Source organism: Rhinopithecus roxellana, chromosome 2 (assembly GCF_007565055.1).
Source record: "Rhinopithecus roxellana isolate Shanxi Qingling chromosome 2, ASM756505v1, whole genome shotgun sequence".
Lineage (NCBI taxonomy): Eukaryota > Metazoa > Chordata > Mammalia > Primates > Cercopithecidae > Rhinopithecus > Rhinopithecus roxellana.
In genome coordinates this window covers 155169117-155194851 of record NC_044550.1, presented here as the reverse complement: position 1 = coordinate 155194851, position 25735 = coordinate 155169117, and the positions used below count along the sequence as shown (strand labels likewise).

The 25735-nt window shown below is 44.4% G+C and overlaps 1 protein-coding gene across 1 annotated transcript in view; it reads left to right on the top strand.

Annotated features, from left to right (window-relative positions):
• The window catches only part of STK32B (serine/threonine kinase 32B), a 332155-nt gene extending 306501 nt beyond the window's left edge, over nucleotides 1–25654 (top strand). Inside the window, exon 11 of the mRNA XM_010370057.2 lies at nucleotides 23632–25654. Within this exon, the coding sequence (XP_010368359.2) occupies nucleotides 23632–23770 (139 nt within the window). The 3' untranslated portion in view covers nucleotides 23771–25654. The remainder of the gene's footprint in view (nucleotides 1–23631) is intronic.
• Nucleotides 25655–25735: the final 81 nt, after the last annotated feature.

Sequence of the window (25735 nt, the reverse complement as noted above, 5' to 3'; positions counted from 1 at the left end):
CACTGAGTTTTTACTTAGGAAAGAGAAATCTCCTGGAGACTGGAAAGATGTTGTATTAGAGTCCCAGAGAAAACACTCAAAGGATAATTTACTTAGAAAGAATCGTTTACATGGGGTGGGTACAGGGACACCACAGAGGCTCTGCAGTACCCTGGGGCTCCATAGAAGCCAAGGTGTTACTACCTGGAGGCTGGAGGAGATGAAGGGATGGAGAGTCTCCATCAAGGGGCTGTCTTGATTGGAGCAGTAACTTCCAATATTCCCAGCAACTCCAGGCGGCAGTGCAGGGAGGAAGCTAGGGAACCAGTGCCCACACTTGGCACCCCTTGCTCTCTATGATTTCTGCTGGGGCTTCCCATTGGCCATGCCCAGCTGGAAGCCCACAGGCATGGGCACCTAGGCTATGGCTCCTCCAAGTCAGAATTCCAGGCTGACAAGAGGTAAAGGTGGTGCAAAGTGGATCCAGGGGGAGGCAGGAGATAGTTAGTCCAGGGGAGTTCTTTTTTCTTCTTTTTTTTTAGACAGAGTCTTGTTCTGTCACCCAGGCTGGAGTGAAGTGGCATGATCTCGGCTTACTGCAACCTCTGCCTCCTGGGCTCAAGCAATTCTCCTGCCTTAGCCTCCCAAGTAGCTGGGATTACAGGCGTCCACCACCACACCCAGCTAATTTTGTATTTTTAAGAGAAGCAGGGTTTCACCAGCCAGGCTGGTCTCAAACTTCTAACCTGAGGTGATCCATCCACCTCGGCCTCCCAAAGTGCTGGGATTACAGGCGTGAGCCACCATGCCCGGCCTAGTCTAGGGGAGTTCATTGGAGGAATATCCCATGAGAAAGAAACTGGAATCATCCAAATATTTAATAGTTCCAGAAAGCCGACCTAAGGCCAGTGGAGATGGAGCTCTTGGGCAGCAGATTTTGCCATTTCAATTCTATGTGAAGGAAAAGTTTCTCAGAACTTGAGCTCTTCCCAGATGGGATGGGCAGCCTTTGGAGGTGGAAGCAGGGCTTGGGTAAGACTGGCTGGATCTCTGCCAGGGATTCTGGAGAAGGGATTCTTGTAGTGTGTGCACAGTGGAACTGAATGACTTTAGCTTTTTTCTCTTTCAATATCCACCCTCCATTTCCAACTTGATTACCATTATTCAATTTGGTATGTGTCCTCCCACAGCTTTCCAGTAATTTCAACTCTGTGTTTGGGATTTTTTGGGGGGTTTTGTTTTGGGGCTTTTCTTTTTTAACGACAGAGAGGCAGGATATGTAAATGGCTAAAAGCACACTCTCTGGAGCCAGACTGCCTGGGTACAAATCCTGATTTTAGCTTTGTGGCCTTAGACCTCAAACTAGTGCCTCAGCTTTCTAATTGTAAAATGGGGTATTAATATGTACTTTATAGGATTATTGTAAGAACAAATGATACTCATGCTAAGCATTTAACAGCCTCGGTGACAGTACTACCCAATGTTTCCTAGTAATATTAATTATGTATGTAAAGGTAAACTGAGGCTGGAGCCGAACCAGGAACAAAGACACAAGGCAAATGGCAGTGAGAATAGCCTTTATTAGGACTCACGGGTGAGGTTCCTCAGTCCAAACCTGCGGGCCGAGGAAGTCGCCCTGAGGAAGGAGGGTGGGGGCTTCTTACAGCCTGAGAGGTAGGGAAGTTGGTTGTGCAAACAGGGCCTGAGGGGTCTTGAAACTACTAGGGCAGGAGCTGAGTAAGGGTCACGAGGAAGGGGTCTTTGGAAACTGTTAACCTGAAACTGCTGTTTATGAGCTTGTGGAATGCAGGTGAGCTGCAGGTCATGGGGGAGTGTGGTTGCCCAACCAGAACTCTGCCGCATGTAAGTCTGCAGGTGTGTACAAAGGTGAAGGGAGTCTTTAACAAAAGGCCTGCTACGCCGGGTAACGCTGCCATGTTGGGTCTAGATTCCTGCCTAACAATGTACAAAATGATCAGACCAATATAGTGCCATTCAATTAAGTATTGTGTCAAACATTATCATCTTTTCATTTTTTAAATCAACACACACACACACACACACACACAGACACACTGTTGACAAAAAGAGTCAAACTCTGTGAAATATTTGAAGAGGTTTATTCTGAGCCAAATATGAGTGACCATGGCCCGTGACCCAGCCCTCAGGAGGTCCTGAGAACATGTATGTGCCCAAGGTGGTCGGGGTACAGCTTGGTTTTAAACATTTTAGGAAGGAATGAGACATCAATCAAATATGTTTAAGAAATACATTGGCTTGGTTCAGAAAGGTGGGACAACTCAAAGCAGGGTTGGTGGGAGAGCTTTCAGGCTATAGGTAAATTTAAACATTTTCTGGTTGATGCTTGGTTGAGTTTATCTGAAGACCTGGGATCAATGGAAAAGAATGTTTAGGTTAAGATAAAGGATTGTGGAGGCCAAGTTTTATTGTGCAGAGGAATCTCTGAGATAGCAGACTTCAGAGAGAGCAGGCTGTAAAATGTTTCTTATGGGACTTGAAAGGGTGCCTGGCTCTTAGTTGACTATCTCCTGGATCTGGAAAGAAAGGAAGGAAAACAAAGGGGAAAGGGAATTCTCTATAGAATGTGATTTTTCCCACAAGAGACTTTGCAGGGCAATTTCAAGGTATGACAAGGAAATCTATTTTGGGGTTAAATCTTTTTTTCCTTGTCTCTTAATGTTATGCCAGGGTCAGATTGAAAGTAAATCGTGATACATGGGGTCAAATAAAATCCATCTGATGAGAATTTATGATTTATCGAGCATGACTCCCCAGACTCCTTAGATAGGAATTTGGGCAAGATAGAAAGTCAGAGCTTAGTCCTACACACACACACACACACACACACACACACACACACACACAAATAATAAAGCGCTTATCCCAACTCTTTGAGCCACAAGAGCGAAAGCCTCATGTATGTTGACTTGCCAGGGTCCACACAGCCTCCCAGATTGCCAGTACTGCAAATGGAAATCCAATTTTTGTCCTACTAGGATGCCTTGTAGGACATTTAATTACAACGAGCCTCCTTCCGTCTCACAATGTTGAGACAGAGTTTGCCAACCTGTATACACACCCCCTGCTAAAGAGAAGTAAAAACCATGCTGGACCATTTATTCCCTTACTCACTTTCCCATCTACTCAGCACACATGGATGGTGCACCAGCCCCAGGTGCTAGGGGCTATGAAATCACAGGTGGTACACACCCCCTGCTAATGAAAAGTAAAAACCACGCTGGACCATTTATTCTCTTACTCACTTTCCCATCTACTCAGCACACATGGATGGTGCACCAGCCCCAGGTGCTAGGGGCTGTGAAACCACAGGTGGGACAGTAGAAAGACACTGTGGTCCTTGCCTAGTAGAAGAGAGACCCATCTCAGACCAGAGACCAGGTTACCATTGCCAGTTCCATGCCCTGGTCTTCCTTGGCTTTTGGACCTCTCTGGAGACCCCTGTGACTCCTGGGGCTGGATTCCATCCCCTTCGCCTGTTTGTCTGCTCACCTACTTCAGGTCCTGACCCTCAGACACTCTTGTATATACTGCCTCCTAACACTTTCCATTCGTTTGGGCCTTCTGCCCTGACCCCCCAGGATAAGGCCTGCAGAACCAGCGGGGGTGGAGGGGCATCATGAGACATTCATTACAGTGATGGCAGGAAATTAGCTTTACTGATCTTCATTTTCTCCATCTGAAAAATGGGAGTATGTCCACCCTGTAATTATCACAAAAATAGCTGCCCTTCATAAAGTACACCCTACAGTGCAGGCCGATGACACACATTCATTCATCTTACCCTTTAAGGAGGTATCATTGTCCCCGTGTTAGAGATAAGGCAACAAGGCGAAAAGAAGTCAAGTGAGCTCCCCCAGGCAACTCAACTAGTAAACAGCAGAACTGGGATTCTGATCTAATGCTGCCAGACTCCAAAGCCTGCATTCTTCCCACTATATCTCACTGCCACTCAGAATTCCACAGAGCCAGGAAATGTATAGGGAAAGAACAAGAGAAATGATATGAATGGGTATGGAAGCCTTTTTAAATGTTGTTGTTGTTGTTGTTTGTTTGTTTGTTTTTTTGAGACGGAGTCTCGCTCTGTCGCCCAGGCTGGAATGCAGTGGCCGGATCTCAGCTCACTGCAAGCTCCGCCTCCCGGGTTCCCGCCATTCTCCTGCCTCAGCCTCCTGAGCAGCTGGGACTACAGGCGCCTGCCACCTCGCCCGGCTAGATTTTTGTAGGTTTTTAGTAGAGACGGGGTTTCACCGTGTTAGCCAGGATGGTCTCGATCTCCTGACCTCGTGATCCGCCCGTCTCGGCCTCCCAAAGTGCTGGGATTACAGGCTTGAGCCACGGCGCCCAGCCAAATGTTTTTGTTTTTTAAACCACACTGGACAAAGCAAGCTGGTCTCTCTCATCTAGGAGGCCAGGCCTCACCTGTGGGTAGTCTGCTGTGGATTGATGTTGATGTTAACTGACTCCATCCTAGATGTGTGTAAAAGCTCGATTTGAGGTTTATTGCTGGACATTTTATTCTACTCCTACATAGTACCCTGCCTTCAAAAATGCCTCTAGCCTGATTTATCACAAATTTTACTATGTGTCCCACTCTCACTGATTGAAATTCTCTGTCACAGAGGATTTCCTTCTGGCATCTCATGGTTGAATCAGGAGGATAAGGGCACACACATTCATCACTGAGGATTGTGGTCACAAAGCTGGCAATTAATTTGATAAGCTGTCTGAAAAACTAAATGTGCCTGCCATTGAGGAGATAACTAGCCAATGTGTATCAGTAGAATTGAGCTACCCCTAGTAATATATGCAAAATCCCTTTTCATTTCTTCCCGAGTTATAGATAACTGGACTGTGAGCTAGTCCTATAACTGAGCTCTCAGGGCCAACTGTAAGTGCTTCATACCTTTGTCTTGGTTCATGGATTCCTATTTGAGCAATGCAAGCATATCTAATTCCTTTGGAGCATGGGAAAGTCATCCCATGCTATCTTCTTTCCAGGTCCAGATTGAATGACCCAGGATTCAGTGGGAAGAGGCAGACTGCCCTGGGTTTGAATTCAGCCTCCCAAAGTCACATGATTACTAAGTGGCAGACCCAGGGTTAGGACCAGACAGTCTGGCTTCAAGCCCAGGCCCTTAACACTGTGCCATTCTACTTCATTCTGCAGAGACTTTGTCACCATGAATGCTCACTGTTTGCTCTCTGCCCTGCTCCCAGTCCTTTCAACAGTGAGCCTGGCACACAGATAATGCTGGTGGAAAGGAGGAGGGGAAAGATGGGGGAGGGAGGGTGGCATCAGCAAATGGGTAGACAGTGAATGATAACAGTGATGGATGGACGGTGAGTGGGTGGATGAGTAGATGGATGGGGGTTGTGGACAGATGGATGGATTGATGGGTGAGTGGATGATGAATGGGTGAGGTGTATAGATGAATGGATGGGTGAATATGCAGATGGGTAGGTGTATGGGAATTGGACAGGTGGGTGGGTGAATGTGTAGCTAGATTAAGGGGTGTTCAGGTAGTTGGGTGAGGGTGGACAGGAGGGATAGATGGATAGACATATGAGAATGGATAGATGGAAGGATGGGGTAGATGAATGGGCAGATTAATAAGTGGATGGATGAGTGAGTGGATGGGTGGGTGGATGGATAGAAAGATGGGGTAGATGAATGGGTAAATGGATAAGTAGATAGATGCATAAATAAGTGGGTAACAAATGGATGAGTGGGCAGATGTATTCATGGTGGTGGATGAATGGTGGTTAGGTGGACCGTTGAGAGTACAGATATAAGAAAAACACAGGCTTTGAAGCCCCCTCAGAATTGGATTAGAATGTAAGCTTTATAAGCCTGCAGGTAGATGGGTGGACGCCTCTAGAAGAGCATGTCCTTCTTGATTCTGCCTCCTGGCTCAGAAATAGAACCTGGTGGTGAGACATTGCCCACACCTCATTTAGTTACTGTTATAGCCCTCCAATACTCAGGGTGACAGTGTGCCATGTGTCAAAGTCTAATAAAATATATAGATAAATCTCTAAAATTAAAATATTTTAGGGTATCTGTGTTAGTCTGTTTGCATTGCTATAAAGGAATACCTGAGACTGGTTAATTTATATAGAAAAGAGGTTTATTTGGCTTATGGTTCTGCACTCCATACAAGAAGGATTGCACCAGCATCTGCTTCTGGTGAGGCCTCAGGAAGCTTCCAATCATGGCAGAAGGCACAGAGTGAGCTGGCATCAGCCATGGCAAGAAAGAGAGTGAGAGAGAGAGAGGAGGCGCTCCCAGGCTCCTTTAAACAACCAGCTCTCACATGAACTAACAGAGTGAGAACTCACTTATAACTGCAAGGACAGCACCAAGCCATTCATAGAAGGATCCACCCCCATGACCCAAATACCTCTTACTTGACTCCAACGTTGGAGGTCACATTTCAACATGAGATTTGAAAGGGACACACCTCCAAACAATATCAGTAGCCATCACCCAAATAGCATACATTGTACCCATTAAGTAATTTCTCAGCATCCATTCTAATGCCCTGACTTCACCACTGTGCAATCTATACATGTAACAAAATTACACTTGTACCCCATAAATTTATACAAATGGAATTTTAAAATCAAATTAAAATATTTTATTTGGGAGGAAAGAATTGCAATTCAGGGCATACATGCAGATCGGGTGGTCTTTAGTATCTCCAAAGAACAAAGAGAAAGTTAGAGGTTTCATTAGGAGAAATGTTACATATTGCTCTTTGAGAAATTTCATTGGCACTAGTAGGATGTTGAGGAGTTGGCAAGTTCTGATTGTTAAATAATAGCAGTGGGCAAAACTAGTCTTAGAATTGCAGCAGGTCATTTACTCTATTTCAGTTGGGAATGACAAGAATGACCCAGTTCATATTAGTTTTTGCGTGTTCCCTTTTTGGTCTGAAGCTCTGTCTCTGAAAGTGTCATTGATCGACCATGCTGTAGTTAGCCTTAATTATCCCTCAGCTCCAGGATGGATCTGTCCCAGTTGTCTCTGTCCCATGTTGCGGGGAAGATATGTGGGTCTTTGTCAGGGATCCAGACCACAGTAAAGTAACAAAAAGGCCAGAAGGAAAAATCTTCTCAGAGTGAGTTTGTCTGTGGTCTAGTATTGATTTCCATCTTATTAGTCCACGGGCATGAGCAGTCATCTTGAAGTGTTGAGTTAACATGATCCTGTTAGGAGAGGTGGCATCACAAAGATTGGAGAGGCAATAAAAGTTTAAAAATTATAATACAATTATAATAAGAGAAATAATTAACAACAATACAATTAGTTTGTACAATGATTTTGAACTCAGAGCCCAAGCCTAAGGGCAAAAAACTAAAATCTAAAGACCATGGGGGAAACTGGGTGAGACGTGTTGGAGCCATTGAGTCACATTTTATGACTGGGTTGAACTAAAGAAGAAAATGTCAACTTGACAAAAGAAATCACCAATATAACTTGACCGGAAAGCTGTGCAAGGGTTATTGTCAAAGCTGCCTAGAGCAATTACTTATTGTGAAATGTGAATTACAGCATTATCCTGCCAAATGAAAAAGGTAGCATCGGGGAGGGGAAGAGTCTCATTCTGATATGGAGTCTTGTGCTGACACCTTAGGATAAGCTGTTTACAGTGTGGAAAACACCCCCTTCTTATTTTGGTTTGCAGTTTAAATGTCTCTGGTTATGGCATCAGGAAGCTTGGTGAACCTTCTTTGTGGCCCACACATGAGGCATGAAACCTGCTCCTTAAAATGTATCTAGTTTCAGTGTATCAGGCTTTAGGAACAAAGCAAGTCTCATTTTAGTAATTTTACTTAAGAAAGAAAGTTGAATTGGAAGAATTCCAATTTAGGACCTAGGCTAGTCTATAAGTAGATAACAAGAATTCAAAAACAATGTACAGAGTTACAACCCAGTAACAGGTGTATTATGGTTTTTCTTTGGAAACTTTTTCTCTGTAGTGATCATATAGGGATCTCAGATTTAAAATCTCTTGAGGCTAGAAAGCCACACCAAGGCAGACTTTAGATTTTACTTAGAGTCTTGTATTAGTCAGGGCTGCCTAGAAGGACAGAACTAACAGGATTTATGAAGGGGAGTTTATTAGGAGAATTAGCTCACACGATCACAAGGCCAAGTCTCACAACAGGCCGTCTGCAAGTTGAGGAGCCAGGAAGCCAGTCCCAGTCCCAAAGCCTCAAAAGTAGGGAATCCGATAGTGCAGGCTTCAGTCTGTGGCTGAAGGCTCCAAAGACCCTGGCAAATGTAAAACTGGATGTCCAAGAATCTAAAAGCTGAAGAATTTGGAGTCTGATGTTCAAGGGAAGGAAACATCCAGCATGGGAGAAAGATGGAAGCCAGGAGACTTAGCTAGTCTGATCTTCCCATGTTCTTCTGCCTGCTTTTATGGTGCTCACCCAGACTGAGGGTGGGTCTGAGTCTCCCGTTCCACCGACTCAAATGTGAATCTCCTTCGGCGACACCCTTAACAGACACATCCAGGAACATCCTTCAACCCAGTCCAGTTGACACTCAATATTAACCATCACAAGACTTAAGGTTCCTGGGCCCACCAGGAAGTGACAATTGTTATTTACTCATTATAAGATGGGGATGCTTAAAATCAGGTACTTTGTGCATATTTTTAATATGAAATTTCAATCAAAACCTTGATAATATACCCCATGTTTGAAATTGTATTCAACTATAAAGAGAGGGCAGAATTTTATTGGATTTATGCAAATAACCATATTACCATATGAATACTCACAGCTATTTCTATTATATGTAGAATTTTAAGAAAATAACCAGAATTATGCCTGATAACCTATCAGATTTCTATGAATTTACATAATTATTGAAACATTCATATCGACATGTCCATAAATGTAAGTGAAATAAGATCATTTATCATTTGACAGTTTTTCTTATATGATTTATCAGATAAACCTAATCATTTACTGCCTCTGCAAGATGAGAGATGTATCCTTTGGTACCTTCCAGGCGTCCAACTAGAAAATCCCAAAGTCAATTCTAAGTAAAAAAAAAAAACAAAAACAAAAACAAGAAAACCCTTAATGTAGGATGTGATTATGGGGAAGTTTGTTAAAGATCTTAAAAGGCTCAGAACATTTGATCAAAACAGAATCACATGTCACTGTAAAATAATAATCATTCACTTAACCAAAGCGACAACCAAAAGACTCCAAAAGCAATACAGAAAACCACAAACCCTTTCAAAGCTCAGTTTTCTTATGCAATAAAAACCTAATAAAGGCCACACAGAAAATTATCTTGTTAAAACATAAAATCTTTCTTTCTTAGGACAAATACCAAAAAGATAAAGAAAAACCTTCTGCAGTATGATTGTTTCTCCTTATAGGAAGCTCATTTAGATAACCTGGAAGTATAGGACACAGAAATAATGTATCCAATGATATGAGTATACACTCAAGTATAAAGGAACGCAAACAAGAAAACTAGTACCTTAAGCAGAGGAATACATGGCTCTGAGTAACAACATTTGAGGTTTCTGGTTATGACGAAAAACTCACACATATCAAGAAAAACCAAGAGTACAGAATTAAGTTATACTGAAGAAAAACATTGCCTTTTTTAGACCTTCAGATAAATGTTCCAGCATCAGGCCATAACAGCAGAGTTAGAACCGGAGAAAGATTTCATGGGAGCTGACAAAAACATTGAAGGAAAAAATTCTCATCCCAGGTCTTCTGAACGGGAGAAAAAACTAAGGTACAAAGACGTATGACTCCGAAGGCACATACAGGGAGGTATAGCAAAAGCTGAACCTCTGAGAAATTTCAAAAGTAAAACATTACCCCAAGAATGAAATGACCATTTTGAATGAAGAGAACAGCACTTTTAACCTGAAACTAGGGAAATTAAATAGATCTCAGGAATAAGATTACTGTAAAGAAACAGATCTTAGGCCAGGTGTAGTGGCTCACACCTGTAATCCCATTTGGGATGCCTGAGCTCATGAGTTCGAGACCAGCCTGGGCAACATGGCAGGGAGGCTAAGGTGGGAGGATCACTGGAGCCCAGGAGGTTGAGGCTGCAATGAGCCAAAATCACTCCATTGTGCTCCAGCCTGGGTGACAGAGGAAGACCCTGTCTCAAAAAAGAAAAATATGAAAAATACCTTAGAATTGAAAATCAATGTAAGATTCGCGGGGTGCAGTGGCTAATGCCTGTAATCCCAGCACTTTGGGAGGCTGAGGTGGGCAGATCATGAGGTCAGAAGATTGAGACCAGCCTGACCAACATGGTGAAATCCTGTCTCTACTAAAAATACAAAAATCAGCTGGGCTTGGGGGGCGCATGCCTGCAATCCCAGCTACTCAGGAGGCTGAGGCAAGAGAATCATTTGAACCCGGGAGGTGGAAGTTGCAGCGAGCCGAGATCATGCCACTGCACTCCAGCCTGGGCGACAGAGCAAGACTCTGTCTGGAAAAAAAAAAAAAAAAAAAAAGTAATGTAAAATTTTATGGTGTAATGGTGAACACTCTGGACTCTGGACTTGGAATCCAGAATTAAAAATAAAAACATCTTGCAATTTTATTAAGAGCAGATTAATACTTCAAAAACATCTTTTTTAATTTAAATATAGGGAACCTTTTTTTGTAGTTTTTTGCTGATGTATTTTGAATATCAAAGCTCAATTGTTAGAAAGGTTATCATAAATAATTCCTTTTAATTGTAGCCAATTTGATCACATACAACATTACTTTCATACGTTTCCCTTTCACAAGCCTTTCTGTGACTCACAGACCATGCATGACATGCCTTAAATATTCTGCTTTGTCTTCTGCCTCCTCCTTCTTAAACAACTCAGTCATTTTATTTTAGGATAAAAATTTACCACACAAGATTCTTTCTTATTCAAAATTAGTCTCTTTTCTTTGCAACCTTCCTTACCAAAAATTTACCTTCATATCTATAACTTTCTTCATATCTTTCTCTCCTACTTACTGATTCTTTTATATCTTGTTTCTATTTTCTTGCTAGATCTATATTTTAAAACCACCTTTAAATAGCCTCTGAATTAGACAAAACATTTTTTCTCAATAAAGAACATATTTTGTCTTTCTTATAATAATTGTTATTAAAAACTTCATTTTTGTATATTTTATATATTAATTAAAATTTTTAACTCTCAGTAACCTAGAATTTTAGTAAAACTCTAGGAAGCAAGATCTTTGTCTGTCATGTATCAACATTGTGAATGAGAACCGTTTATAATTTGAAGTCTTAGTTGAAAATGACCCAGACATTTAATGAGTACCTATTAATTAAACATAACCTTAATATTTTAAACCACATGAAAAGTTTATTCATAGACATTTGTCCAGTTTACATTTTTCTGCTTTATAGCTTACCTAAATTACTTATGAGAATTGAGATATCAGACAAAGGTAATCATCATTTCAAGTTATTTCTCTATTAATAATTTTTTAGCCTGTAAATATCAATTGTTTACCGAAGCAAAAACCCTAAAGTTAAATGCATGGTGTCCTGTCAATAACTCAGAAAATATGTCTGCTTTTATTAAATTAGCAATACTAAATTAATTCTATTCATCAAGTAATTGCAGGAAGATCATTTTGTTTTAGGCTGGGTTCATAGCCTTATGATCTTAAAACATATAGAAAAAGCAAAATATAAAACTGTCTGACAAGTAAACCCAGGCAAATAAAAAATGTATGTAGACAATTACGAAGATATTTTAATTTTATTTCATTAACAATTTTATTTTTATTTAATTTATTTACTTTTTTTTTTTTTTTTTTTTTTTTTGAAATGCAGTCTTGCTCTGTCGCCAGGCTGGAGTGCTGTGGCACAATCTTGGCTCACTGCAACCTCCACCTCCCAGTTTCAAGTGATTCCCCTGCCTCAACCAACTAGTTTACCAAAGATTTACTTAAGTGACATGAACTTTATAAAATTGATTAATTACTGTATATTTTATATGAGTGCTCATTTATTTAAATCAGTCAAAATAAAATTAAGAGATTTCTGGCTGGCTACATCAGATTTTATTATGTAGACAGAAGATACAATGTAATATGTATATATATACATAAACACATCTAGACATATATACATACAAATGAAGATCTTGTGCTTTTTATTTTAGAATTTTGTCATGGGATGGTAATACAAACTCACTGGTTTACAAATGATGGTTGGATCCAAATTATTTTTTGAAAAAAATGAGATAAGACTAAATTTTAAGATTTTTTTTTAATTAGGTAATCTTTTTCTTTCTTTCTGTCTCTCTCTCTCTCTCTTTCTTTCTTTTTTTTTTTTTTTTTTTTCCACAGTCTCACTCTGCCACCCAGGCTGGAGTGCAGTGGCATGATCTTGGCTCACTGCAACCTCCACCCCCCAGGTTCAAGCAATTCTCCTGCCTCAGCCTCCCAAGTAGCTGGGATTATAGGTGTGTGCCACCACGCCCAGTGAATTTTTGTATTTTTAGTAGAGATGGGGTTTCACCTTGTTGGGAAGGCTGGCCTTGAACTCCTGACCTCAGGTGATCCACCCACCTCAACCTCCCAAAGTGCTGGGATTACAGGTTTAACCCACCACACCTGGCCTATTAGACAGTCTTATGAAGGCTGTGAACCAAATTTGGGGTAAGGCAGTTTAAGTTGCCAATATACTGAATTGGACAAAGAATAATGTGACTAAATTATGTGAGGAGGCCCAAAAGATAAGTTATTTTATTATAGCAGAGCTTGTACCATATTTTCCTGGTCTTAAGTCTTTGTCCTTGAAGATCAAAATGTTGCAGTTCCTTTTTAGTATGAAGATAATGTCTTTTACATGGAAATTTTTTCTTTGCTTTAAAAAAAAACAGCATGAAGATCAAAGTGATTTTATTTCATTTCTGCTGGTTTGCAAGTGTTCTTCATAGATATTATGTCAGACTAGCTAAGGAGTTTTGGACAAAGAGAGTTTAGCTTAGAGAAGGATAAAGAAAAGAAATTGTGAGAAGGATGGGAAGAGCGCTGGACAGAAAAGAATTTCAACTAGTTTTAAGACAGTATATTGTAGTGAGGCAATCTTTGAGTACTGAACAATTCTTTTTTTTTTTAGCCTCAAGATATCAATGAGCTATCATATCTTATTTGAAATCCATTATTTTATAGTCATGGTATTTTAATTCAGTTTTAAGAACACACACTCTTTAAATAATCCTTGCAGTGTTTGAACATGTTACCAGCTGGAGTCCCAGAAAATATGTTGGCCTGCCTTTGAACTTTGAGAGCCCCATTTTGTGAATGTTCTGGTCTAATGTCAAATACACAAAAGCCAATTAAACACAAGTGCTGAAGGCAAAAAGTCCAAATAAATGCCAACACAGACAGAAAATAAAGTCTATATTTACTAAGAAGGATGATAAGCCACCTCTTCAACTGAGGGTAAGAGGAAATATCCCATCACCAAGGCCTCAACCCGAATGGAGCCTCCCAGCTCTGTCCTCTGGTTCCTGCCCACTTCACTAGGATAATGTATTTTAACCGTGACCACCTTTCCCAGTTGCCCTGTCTGGAGAGCTGCAAGCCACGGGGGCAGAGGAACTGCCCACCTTGGTCCTGGGCCTTTGCATGAAGGGTTGGGGGAAGGAACCACCAATTCACTGTCTTATGAAACACTGTTGCTGCTGGTATTTCAGTGTTATCTGAAGGACTTACTCAAGTACCAGCATTGTTGCAAACACTAGGCATTCCCACTGTGCACACACTCACATTCACACACACAACTGTGACCTGTCAAAGGGCATAGACTGTTGTAGTCATCTTAGGATAACCCTCAGGACCCTGCATATAACAAGCATATAGAGAGGCTTGCTGGGTGAAACAGCTCTTTCATTTAAATCAAGACAACAGGTGTTGACAACCCGCTCTGCAATCTGTTGGAAAGAAACATATTAGTTTTAAAATTAAGGCTAAAACCTCTTTTTCAGAACAAGGTAGAACTAAGAGTAATTATTATTATTCCCAGCCCTATACTAGATATTTTACATGTATTCTCTATGATCCCCTTAGCCTCCTGCAAAGTGAACGATATAATTCCTAGTTTTACATAAGAAAGCTGAGGCTAAGAAGAAGATAAAGCGACTTGACTAACATAACCCAAGTAGAAAGTGTTGCGAGCCAGGATGTGAGTTGAGTTCTTCCCTGCTCTAAAAATTCTCATTGCCTCCTTAAATGTCTCCATTCCGTACTTGCTGCCGCCATCCACAGGCAGTGACAGCTGTGGTATAGTGAGTGAACTTTAACTTGAAGATCAGAAACAGAGGGACACTGACATCTTCCAACACGTGAAAGGTGACCAAGTGGCCAACTGCTAGGAAATGCAGTGTTTGGAATCACACCCCCTCAACATAGTTTGTAATAGGATATTTTGTAAGTCTGTGTTTAACTATTTGGATATTGTGGGATTATTTCATTAGTGCCTGTCTCCCCTTTCGACATTGAGCTCCTTGAGGACAAAGAATATGACTGTTTGGCTTGCCAGAGGATCCCCTGCTCCTAGACATGGTGGCTGGTACACTAGTGGGCAGTTAATACATGTATACTGAATGAATGACAGCTGGGACTCACCACCTTTACTAACTGTGAGCCTGGGTAATATAAATATATGATGTAAACAAAAATATAAATGATTTGCTCCAGACGACCACCAGAGTATGTGCCAGAGAATAGGCAAGTAAGCAGGGTAAAAGAAAACTTTATTAACTTGCCAATGTGAAGCGGGGGGTGGCAAGGTTCACCGGTCTCCAGCGGTGGAGGCCGACGAAGTCGCTCCGGCGTTCTCGGGCGAGGTTCCTAGGTCCGCACATGAGCAGGGGCCAAGGAAGTTCGCGCCGCGCACCCGCCGGGAGCGGCTTTTATGTCCTGGGCCCGGGAGTGGGAGGGCAGTGGGCGGGACATAGGCGGGGTGGGGCGGTAGGCGCGGCTAGGTAGGTTTTGATTTTCTTCGTCAAACGTCAGACCGCACCTGCGCAGTCGGCCTGTGTCTTTCCCGGGCGCGGGAAAGTTGACAATGAAGAACCTGGAAATGCGCCATTTTAGTCCCTTTGTTCTTTTGCTCCCTCCCTCCCTCCGTCCAGACAGTCCAACCTTTTATTCATTATGGTGATAGGGGGCGGCGTCATCTGTCTAGCTGCTTCCTGCTGTTAGGGGGCGTTGTTATGAGGGTCTATGGTTGGCACCTGGACATAGGGATGTAGGACCATCTGGTTGAAGGTGACATGGGTGATCTCTTGAACTCTGACTCAGAGAAATTTGATTAAAACAGGAGCGAAACATAAGACAGAGGATTAGTATGGGAATTAGGAATGGGAGCCTCTGCTGTATTATGGGCAGCAGCCATACCGGTGGTCTGGGGGTGAAGGGGGTATTGTAGGTTTTTAATTCTGCTTTAATCCTGTTTAGGGTTTGGATGTTAGTGTCTACTAGGCCTGACTCGTTTACGTAATAGCAGCATTCTTCTCCTAAGAAGAGACATGTTCCTCCTTTTTCGGCAGTAAGTAAATCTAATGCTCACCTATTTTGTGCTGCTACCTGGGCCACTGAGGTAATTTGATGCTGCAGAGAGGCCAGGCTTTCAGCTGAAGCCTCTATGGCCTCTTGGATTTGAGATGTTAGAGATCGGGTAGACTGTACCGAGTGGGCAAGTGCCCCAGTTCCAAGCCCTGATGCCACTAAGGAGGAGGCCAGGGAGACTCCGATGACTAGGGGAAGGAAGACAGCCCGTTTTTGGAGATCATTAGGAGGAGGGTTAAATTGTATGACGAGTTCAGCTATTTCTGCTTTGCTATATAAGGTTAAACTAGGTACTAGGGACACTGGGACACAGAGGGATTGACCGATGGATGTGTGATTAAGGACCTTGAAGAGGGTTTTGTTGCACCAGAAATAACCTCCGATGGGAGCCATCTGGGTCTTAGCGGGTGGCTGGGTATAATTACACCAGGAGGTGTTTGGGGTAGAGTAGCAGAAAGGAAGGATTGGATTTTCTGGGTTTTGGTATAGTGGGACTTGGAGTAAGAACGGTTTTTGGGAGGTGCCTGTAGAGTTAGTTGTAGCCTTGAAAGCAGTAGGTAAGGGGACTGCCACTAAGGGGGCTCTTACAAGGGCCGCACAGAGGAAACAGTGGGAGAGATTTGTTAGGTTGGCTGCCCGTGTTAGGTTTAACCCTTGATGGACTAGTTTTAACCATGAGAAGGGGTCCTTATTGGAGGAGTGTAATTGATCTTGTAAGGCCTGTTCTTGTGATTGTATGGCTAAGGTTAAATTCTGTAGGACTTGTATGTTTTGAGGAAGGGATTTTTGCTGGACAAGTGTTCTTTTTATCAGGAGAGTAGCCATGGGATATGAACTAAGAATTGTGTAGCCTGTGTAGAGTCCACCTTTGACTCCGTCTGCCCATCGGGGGTCCCATGGGTCTTTGATATTTAATTGGTATTGAAGGGGGGTTCGTTGATTCGCAACGGTGAAGAGAGCAGTGGGTTTCTCCTGTCTGAAGGTTGCATAATGGCTCTTACAATAAATATGAGGGCATCCTAGGTTCTTTTGTTTCCAGTAAGTCTTACAATTGTAATGTGTCTGATCGTGCAGGAAGCAGAGAGCCTTAGCTCCGGCCACACTGCAACACGATAGGGTGAAATTTATAGTAAGATGGGGTTGGCAGCCTGAAGGGGGGCAGTCAGCAGCACCTTGTAGCTGTGAGTGCTGTTTATTTTTGCGTGACCAAGTTTCAACTATAGAGAATCTCCATATGAAAGTTGGGTTAGTAATAGAGATTGAAATACAAGAGAAAGCTAGTGATATAAGACTTCCTCTTCAGTGTAATCACAGAGTACACCTTGCCACTGAAGATGTTCTATAAAGGTAAGCGGGAAAACCACTGTGATGGGCTATTATCCGGAGGCAAGTAGGGATCTGGGGTAATATATTGGAATTCTGTTATGTTTATATAGAGTATGGTGAGAAATCGGGATAAGCGCAAGAGGTCAGGGAACATGTGGTGGTTGAGGGAGTTTGGTGAATTTGAGGCGGATAGGGGTAAGTCTAGTAGATGTCCACTGATTGTCTTCGGTAGGGGCCTTTTTTAATTGTGATATATGGACCCAGTGCGTTTGTCCTAGAAGTTTGGCTGCTGTGTATGTGGATAGGAGGACAGTATAGGGGCCTTTCCACCTGGGCTGAAGATCTTTGGCTTGGATATCTTTTAAGTATACTTGGTCTCCTGGGCTGAGAGAGAGATGTGGGCTATAGGTATCTGTTGGAGGGGGGTGTGCTAGTTCTGCATGTTGTCTCGGGAGTTGTCTCAAGAGGGTGAGGTATGGAAGATAAGTTGCCAGCGGAGAAGAAAGGGTGGGTAACTGCTGGAGGGTGAGGGGCCAGCCGTAAACTAATTCAAACGGACTGAGGCCTCTTGGACTCCGTGGGGCTGCTCGCAGCCGGGTTACGGCCAGGGGAAGGAGAGTTACCCACGATTGTCGAGTCTCGAGGGAGAGTTTGGTGAGTTGCTTAATGAGCCCGTTGGCCTTCTCTACTTTACCGGAGGACTGAGGTCTATAAGGGATGTGGGGTTTCCAGGTAATGTGTAGAAGGGTCGCCACTTGCTGGACTACTTTGGAGATGAATGCTGGGCTGTTGTCAGACTGAAGAGTGAGTGGGAGGCCAAACCTAGGAATAATGTGTTCAATGAGTATGGAGGCAAGTATATTGGCGGTTTCTCCTGTAGTAGGATAGGCTTCTATCCATCCTGAAAAAGTATCAACGAGGGTTAGGAGATATTTGAATTTTTTATGCCTTGGCATGTGGGTAAAGTCAATTTGCCAATCTTCGCCTGGTTGGTGCCCTCTGAGTTGATGGCTCGGATGGGGATTCCGCAGTGCGCCTTGAGGGTTTGACTTGAGGCATGTGGAGCACTGTCGGTTGATTATCATTAGGTGTTTCATGAGTGTGGGGCAGTGAATGAGGGGGCTTAGGAGGTTATATAAAGCTTTGGGTCCTATGTGTAGGAATTATGTATGTCTTTTAGAATGGTGTGGAGTTGAGTTTCAGGAATAACTAATTTATTATTAAGGTAAATCCAATTGTCTGCAGCTAGTTTGGCTGTTGAATCTTGTAATAGTTTGGTCTTTTCCTCTTGGGTATAAGTAGGGGTATATTGAGGAGAGAGAAAACAAATAGAGGGAAGCGTGGGAGTGGAGAATCCGGCTGCCGACTTGGCAGTGGTGTCGGCAAAGTTATTGCCAGCCACCACCGAGTTAGATGGAGGCTGATGACCTTTACAGTGTATGATGGCTGCTCTGGAAGGCGCTGATAAAGCGTCTAGCAGTTTGAGTATCTGTTTTTTGTTGACTATAGGGGTACCACTGGTGGTTAGGAACCCTCTCTCTTTCCAGATGACAGAGTGGGTGTGTGCAATCAAGAAGGCATACTTGGAGTCTGTGTATATGTTTACTGTTTTTCCTCTGGATAGGAGGAGAGCCCTAGTTAGTGCGGTAAGTTCTGCCTGCTGTGATGTTGTTCCTTGTGGTAAAGGCTTAGCTTCTAGGACAGCAGAAGATGTAACTACCGCGTATCCTGCCTGTTTCCTAGAGAATTTATAAAAGAACTGCCATCTACAAATAGTGTTAACTGAGCCTTCCAATGGCTGGTCATGTAAATGTAAGTGACTAGGTGGTTGGGCCTCTAAAATTTCTGGACAGGAGTGTTCAGTACGAGGTTGCTTGAGAGGGTCAGGAAGTAGGGTTGCTGGATTCAGAGAGGAACAGACTCCTAGGGCAATGGTGGAGTCTTCTATGAATAAGAGGTGAAAGAGTTGGAGTCTGGACGGGGTTAGATGGCTAATACTTCTGTGGGCAATAAGATCTTGAAGGCGGTGAGTAGAGAAGACTGTTAGGTTACCACCCCTAATGAGTTTCTTTGCTTCTTGGGTTAGGCAGGCTGCTGCTGCTAGGGCCCGAAGACAGGGCTGCCACCCTTGTACGGTGGGGTCTAATTGTTTAGATAGATATGCCACGGGGCAGTAGGTGGCACCTAGAGATTGGGCTGAAGGACCCACTGCAACTTTTTGTCTTTCATCTGTGAAAAGCTGGAAGGGGCGTTGGAAGTCTGGGAGTGAGAGAGTAGGATGTGAGAGAAGGCAGTTTTTCAGGTGAGTGAAATGTTTATAGATTAACTTTGGGTTAGACAAAGGTCCTTGGGGAGTCTCCTTGACAGCTGCATATAGAGGCTTAGCCAAGATTCCGAAATTAGGAATCCAGTGTCTGAAAAATCCTACTAGGTCTAGGAAGGATTGAATTTCCTTAGCGTCTTGAGGAGGAGAAAGATTTTGTATTAGAGTTAAGCGGTCTGTGGTAAGTGAGTGTGTCGTAGGAGTGATCTCAATACCTAAATATATGACACATTGTTGTGAGAGTTGAGCTTTGTGTTTGGATATTCGGTAACCTTTGGATCCTAAATGATTAAGGAGGATCGCAGTGTCTAAAAGAGAGTCCTGTCCTGTGGGACTACAGAGTAAAAGGTCATCTACATATTGGAGAATTTTACTGTTGGTAAGAGGACAGGAGGCTAAGTCTTTTGCTAGGGCCTGCCCAAAGAAATGGGGGCTGTCTCGGAACCCTTGGGAAAGCACTGTCCATGTCAGTTGGGTGGAGGTATGGGTGTCTGGGTCTTCCCATGTAAAAGCAAAGAGAAACTGACAATCTGGGTGTAGGGGAATAGAAAACAATGCATCTTTTACATCCAGTACAGTAAAGTGTGTTGTATTAGGTGGAATGAGAGAAAGAAGGGTATAGGGGTTGGGAACTACTGGATGGGTGGGACAAACAGCTTCGTTGATAAGATGAAGATCCTGCACTAACCGAAAAGTTCCATCTGCTTTCTTTACAGGTAGGATTGGGGTGTTACAGGGAGAATGAATGGGGATGAGGATGTGTTGGCTGAGTAACCTAGTAATGATTGGTTTTAGTCCTCGTAAGTGTTGTGGAGAGAGAGAACTGTGGGCGGGTTGGAAACTGAGATGGGTTTTTAAGTTTTATAAGTATTGGTGGATGATGGTCCGCCAGGACAGGAGTGGAGGTGTCCCACACTTGGGGGTCGATAGGAATGGGGAAATCGGGGAAAGGGTTAGTAGGATTGTTGGAGTCATTTGAGTTAGTCAATACTAGAAGCAGATGGCAGGTGGGGTGGGGGGTGCTAGTAGGGATGGAGATACAGGCTTTCAGTTGACTTAAAACATCTCGGCCCAGTAGGGGAGTGGGGCATGAGGGGATAATGAGGAAGGAGTGTGCAAAATAGTTGTTGGCCAGGCAGCAATTAAGGGGTGGGGTTTTCCGAGGGCTGGACGGGGAGCCATTGACTCCTACAACAGAAATATTGGAGGGAAGGCTAGGCCCTTCAAAAGACGGCAAAACAGAGTAGGTAGCCCTGCTGTCGATTAAAAAATTAATTGTCTTACCAGGAGAGTTACCCGCGGCTCGGTGAGGGTGATGGGGGTTCCCGAGTCCCGGCACCTTCAGTCATCATCCAGATGTAAGAGCTGGAAGGAGCTCCCAGGGTCCTGAGAAGGGACATCACATTGAGGCACCATGCCCGTTTTCAGGGTGGGGCAGTCAGACTTCCAGTGCCCTTCTTCATGGCATGCTGGACAAGGAGTTGTTGGCAGACGAGGGTTAGGACACTTTTTAGCCCAGTGTCCAGCTACTCCGCACTTACAGCACGGCCGCATTGGCTCAGGTGGTTGGGGACTCTGGGGACATCTATTAGCCCAATGCCCTGGGTCACCGCATTTATAGCAAGCCCTTTTTATTGTCTTTGAGCCTCCAGGGGTTTTGCTCTCCAGTTTTGGGTTACGGCTAGGCTGCAAAGCAGCAACTAAGGCTTGAGTCTGGAGCTGTACCTTCTGTTTTAGGCGGGCCTGTCGTTGGGCCTCAGCCGTTTCCTCCCTTGAATTATAGACCTTGAAGGCTGACTTGACTAGGTCTTGAATAGGAGTTTGAGGTCCATCCTCTGCCTTTTGGAGTTTTTTCCAAATATCCGAGGCCAATTGTGAAATAAAATATGATGCTAGAATAGTGGCCCCGGCTGGGGAAGCTGGATCTAACCAAGTGTATTGAATTAAAGCCTCAGTTAGCCTGTTTAAAAATATGGCCGGATTCTCATCTGGACCTTGAATAATTTATTTTAGTTTATTAAATTTTACTACCTTATTTGAGGCCGCCTGCATACCAGCCAGAAGACATTGAGTCATCATACCTCGTCTTTGGCGGCCTGGCTGGCCTACTTGATAATCCCAGTCTGGGTCTATAGAGGGGACTGCTTGTTCCCCTAGTGGGAAGGCAGGGTCTGTTAAGTGTAGTTGGTTGGCATGCTGCCTGGCGGCCACTAGGATGCGCTCTTGCTCCTCAAGGTTTAGAGTAGAGGTAAGAATAACCTGGAGATCATGCCAGGTTAAATCGTAGGCCTGGCAAAGGTATCTAAACTCTTTGGTGTAAATTGTAGGGTTGGCAGAAAAATCTCCTAAGCATTTTTCAATCTTTGAAAGATCTGCTAGTGAGAAGGGAACATGAACTCTAACTACGCCCTCTGCTCCGGCCACCTCACACAAGGGTGCTAAGACCGCAGGGGGGTTGGATAGGGTGGGAGTAGGAGCGGGGGTAGTTAGGCAATCTTTAGAGCAGGTATGGGCAGAGATAGGCGAACTAAGATGACCAGGCGGAAGTGCCGAGGGGTTGGAGGGAAGTGTAGCCTCAACAATGGTGGGAGGGGCTGAGGAGGGAGGCAGAACAACCGCCAGAGCAGGAGGGGGAGGTGGAGCCGAAAGAGGAGGTGGGGCCGAAGCGGGAGGGGGGGTAGAGTATACGGCAGGAGTGGAAGGGAGGGAGGGGAAGTAAGGTCTTCGGGCAACTCAGACAGGAAAGATGACTCCCTTTTTCGGACTTTGTTAGGCCTGCGTCCTTAGCCAACATGACTTGAGCCAAGGAACACTGGCTACACAGGTCCAGATGAGAATGCAAGGCCCAAAATCCTTGTATATAATTAATTTTGGACCACTTGCCTAAGCGTTAGCAGAAACTACTGAGGTCGATTAAAATGTTACGGTCTAGAGTGCCCTCAGGCAGCCATTGAGACTGATTGTCTAATTTATATTGTGGCCACACCACAGTGGAGAGGAACACCAGTCGCTTTCGTCTGAGATCTTGTTCTGATTTGCAAAGTTTTGAGATTTTTTAGAAGACACCCTAAAGGGGAGTCTCTAGGTATTTTGGATTGGGGGTTTCCCATTGCCTTCCTCTCGCCTATAGGCAGAAACGGAAACCGAACTCTACCTGGCTACAAAGCGTCCTTTGGAGCCACTAGAGACCAGCGGGAGGCTCCTGGAGCCAGAATGGAGATTACCTCCAGGCGGACGTCTCCATCCTGGACGGGTCTCCCACGGAACGGAATGGAGATTACCTCCAGGTGGACGTCTCCGTCCTGGACGGGTCTCCCATGGAACAGAATGGAGTTCCTTTGGGCAGACGTCTCTGCCTTTGGGAACTTCCCTGGGTCACCTGGTGACTGGAAAAAAAGCCTTGGGCCTGCGCAGGACTTCTGGCCAAGGAATATGAGAGGGAGGCAAAAGGTACTCACCCCTAGGAGACTTGGAGGTGGGGAAAGCGATGTCCAGGTCCTGGTCCGTCTGGGGCGTGGAAGGAGGAGGCTCCTCGGACCTTTGGGGGGGGGCCCTGAGGAGGGGTCTCCTCCCGGGTTTCGGCACCACTTCATTTGCTCCAGACGACCACCAGAGTACGTGCCAGAGAATAGGCAAGTAAGCAAGGTAAAAGAAAACTTTATTAACTTGCCAATGTGAAGGGTGGGGGGCGAGGTTCACCGGTCTCTGGCGGTGGAGGCCGACGAAGTCGCTCCGGCATTCTCGGGCGAGGTTCCTAGGTCTGCACACGAGCAGGGGCCAAGGAAGTTTGCGCCGCGCGCCCGCCGGGAATGGCTTTTATGTCTTGGGCCCGGGAGTGGGAGGGCAGTGGGCGGGGCATAGGCGGGTCGGGGGCGGGACATAGGCGGGTCGGGGGCAGGGTGGTAGGCGCGGCTAGGTAGGTTTCGATTTTCTTCGTCAAACGTCAGACTGCGCCTGCGCAGTCGACCTGTGTCTTTCCCGGGCGCGGGAAAATTGACAATGAAGAACCCGGAAATGCGCCATTTTAGTCCCTTTGTTCTCTTGTTCCCTCCCTCCCTCTGTCCAGACAATAAATATATGATCTCAAGCAAGCATCACAAGGAGCCACAAGATGGGAATTATTATCTCCATTCTATAGACAGAGAAATTGAGGCTGTATGCATTAAGTAACCCACCCAAGTGCGCCTCAGCTGTGCTTTGATCCCAGGCCTGTCTGGCTCCAGCGCACAGCACCCTGGATGCTTTAATGATCAATCCTTCCAGGCAGGGGAGGGTTTGAGCTGACTGCCTGCCCAGCGTGTCTCCTGGACATGCCTCCACAACCCCATGCTGCACCACTAACTCAGATCTGTGCTTGTTTGCAGGCTCAGGAGGCAGCAGGGACAGGGCAGCCAGCTCTTGGACACCGACAGCCGAGCTGGAGGCCAGGCCCAAAGCAAGCTCCAGGATGGGTGCAACAACAACCTCCTCACCACCACCTGCACCCGCGGCTGCAGCAGCTAAGCCCACACTTGTTGCTGCTCAACAGGACTGCACTTGTCTCTGCCCTGCCCACCCAGAGCCCCTCTTTATGCCCGGAAGGTCCCTGTCTTGCCCCTGAAAACATCAGATGCAGAAAGAGCCCTGGACTTGGAGCTGGGAAGCCTGGGTTCTGGTCCCATCTCCATGACTGATTCACTGTGTGACCTCAGACAAGTCACGCCCTCTCTGTGCCTCAGTTTTCTGCATCTGCCAAAGGGGTGAAACACTTCTGCCCCACTTCAAATTACAAGATTATGGGGAGAGCCCAATTAGATAGGAAACATGAAAAACCTCTGATATTTATAAATCATTTTTACGTGCAAAATATAACCTTAATATGTGAAGTGAACCCCCATTCCCCAAAGCAATTAAACCGTCATGACTTTGCAATTTGGCACACCCTAGCTTGTTAGAGAGCACTTTCAGAAAACACAGCCCCGACAGCAAAATAAATATCTGATATTTTGGCCCCTTCTGTGAAAACAACACTCCTAAATCCTGAAGCAAAACCTGAAGTGTCTTCATGTGCATTCTCTGGCAAGCCACAGTCCTTCTGACCTTGTAAGATGGTGCAGCATGCAGACCAGCCTTGTCCCCAAGGTCTCAGTGCTGCGGTCTCGCTCCTCCCCTCATTTAAGACCACCCTTTTAATTTCAGCAGTACTCACCACCACCATATCCTTTGTGCTGGGATGGCACACAGGTGTCCATTCAGATGAGAGTCAGGTTACTCCTACAGAGTGTAATCAGCACCCCATCCAACTGGCCCGAAAGCCCAGACCTGCAGCAGAACTCTCCAACTCTATCAGCTTTCAGGGTTTTCTCTCCTGGGAAGGGTGTAAAATCAGCTTGTCAGCATCTTACAGAGAGTACCCCATCTGTATTGGTGGGGCGGCTCCCTCTTTATACATTAGGAAGCATGGGTGCTTAGAAAGTTTATTTCAGGAAGAAAATGGGTTCACACAAAAAGCAAACTACGTTCTGATCTGCTCAGGGAGAAGCTTGCCTTTAACTGGAAGATGTTGGGATAAGCAGGGAAAGCTTAGACTTTGGAGTCAGGTTTGTGTTCAGAATCCAGCCTTGCTGGCTACTAAGTGGGAGACCTTAGGCAAGGCATGCAATTGCTCTGAATGGCAGTTTCCTCATTTTTAAATGAGGATAATAAAACTAACGTTGCAGGGGAGTTATAGGGTTAAAGAAGATCCTGTGTGTAACCCCAAGCATTGGATGACTCATTGAATGGCCTTTTTTGTCAGCATAATAATCATCATTATTTAGATACTTTCTTCCTTCACTCACCTGGCAGGTCAGTTTTCTCTGCAAACAAGCCTCCTGTTTAGGATTCTTCCAAATGTTCTTCCTGGAGTCTTTGATATTTGTTACATCCTGCTGAAGTTCGATTGTGTTTTTATTTTTTCATCCACCTTCCATTGTTCACTTTTTACATGATTACTCAATCCTTGGGGCTGTCCATGTCATCTCTTAGATTTATTAAAAGACATTTTAATGTATGGTGAGGTTTTATATTTTTGTTTTAAAAAAAGAAATAGTCACTGTTTTCCTCCTTTGAACTGAGGCTATTTCTGGATTGTGTGGTCCTCGTCAGTTGACTTGTTTTGCACACTTTTCTTTACTTCATGTCCCCATCAACAACCAACCTGCTCCCCACCTCCCCCAGGAAATAATGGACCTGCTCCTCTCCTCACTGTGACCCTGGAGGCTCTTAAGATTTTTTTTTTTTTTTTTTTTAACTGGTCTGAGTTCACAAATTAGGGGCAGGAGCTGCAAGTTGCCCTAGGAACACCAGATTTTCTGGTTCTGTTCAAGTTGGCATTTCTTGTTTGGAATAAACTATTTCTTGGACATTCCTTCTCACCACTTTGTTCTTAATTCAGGGTTGGGTGGGATGGGCCACGTTCCTCTTAGAGTGAAGAGACTCAAGTTTAAT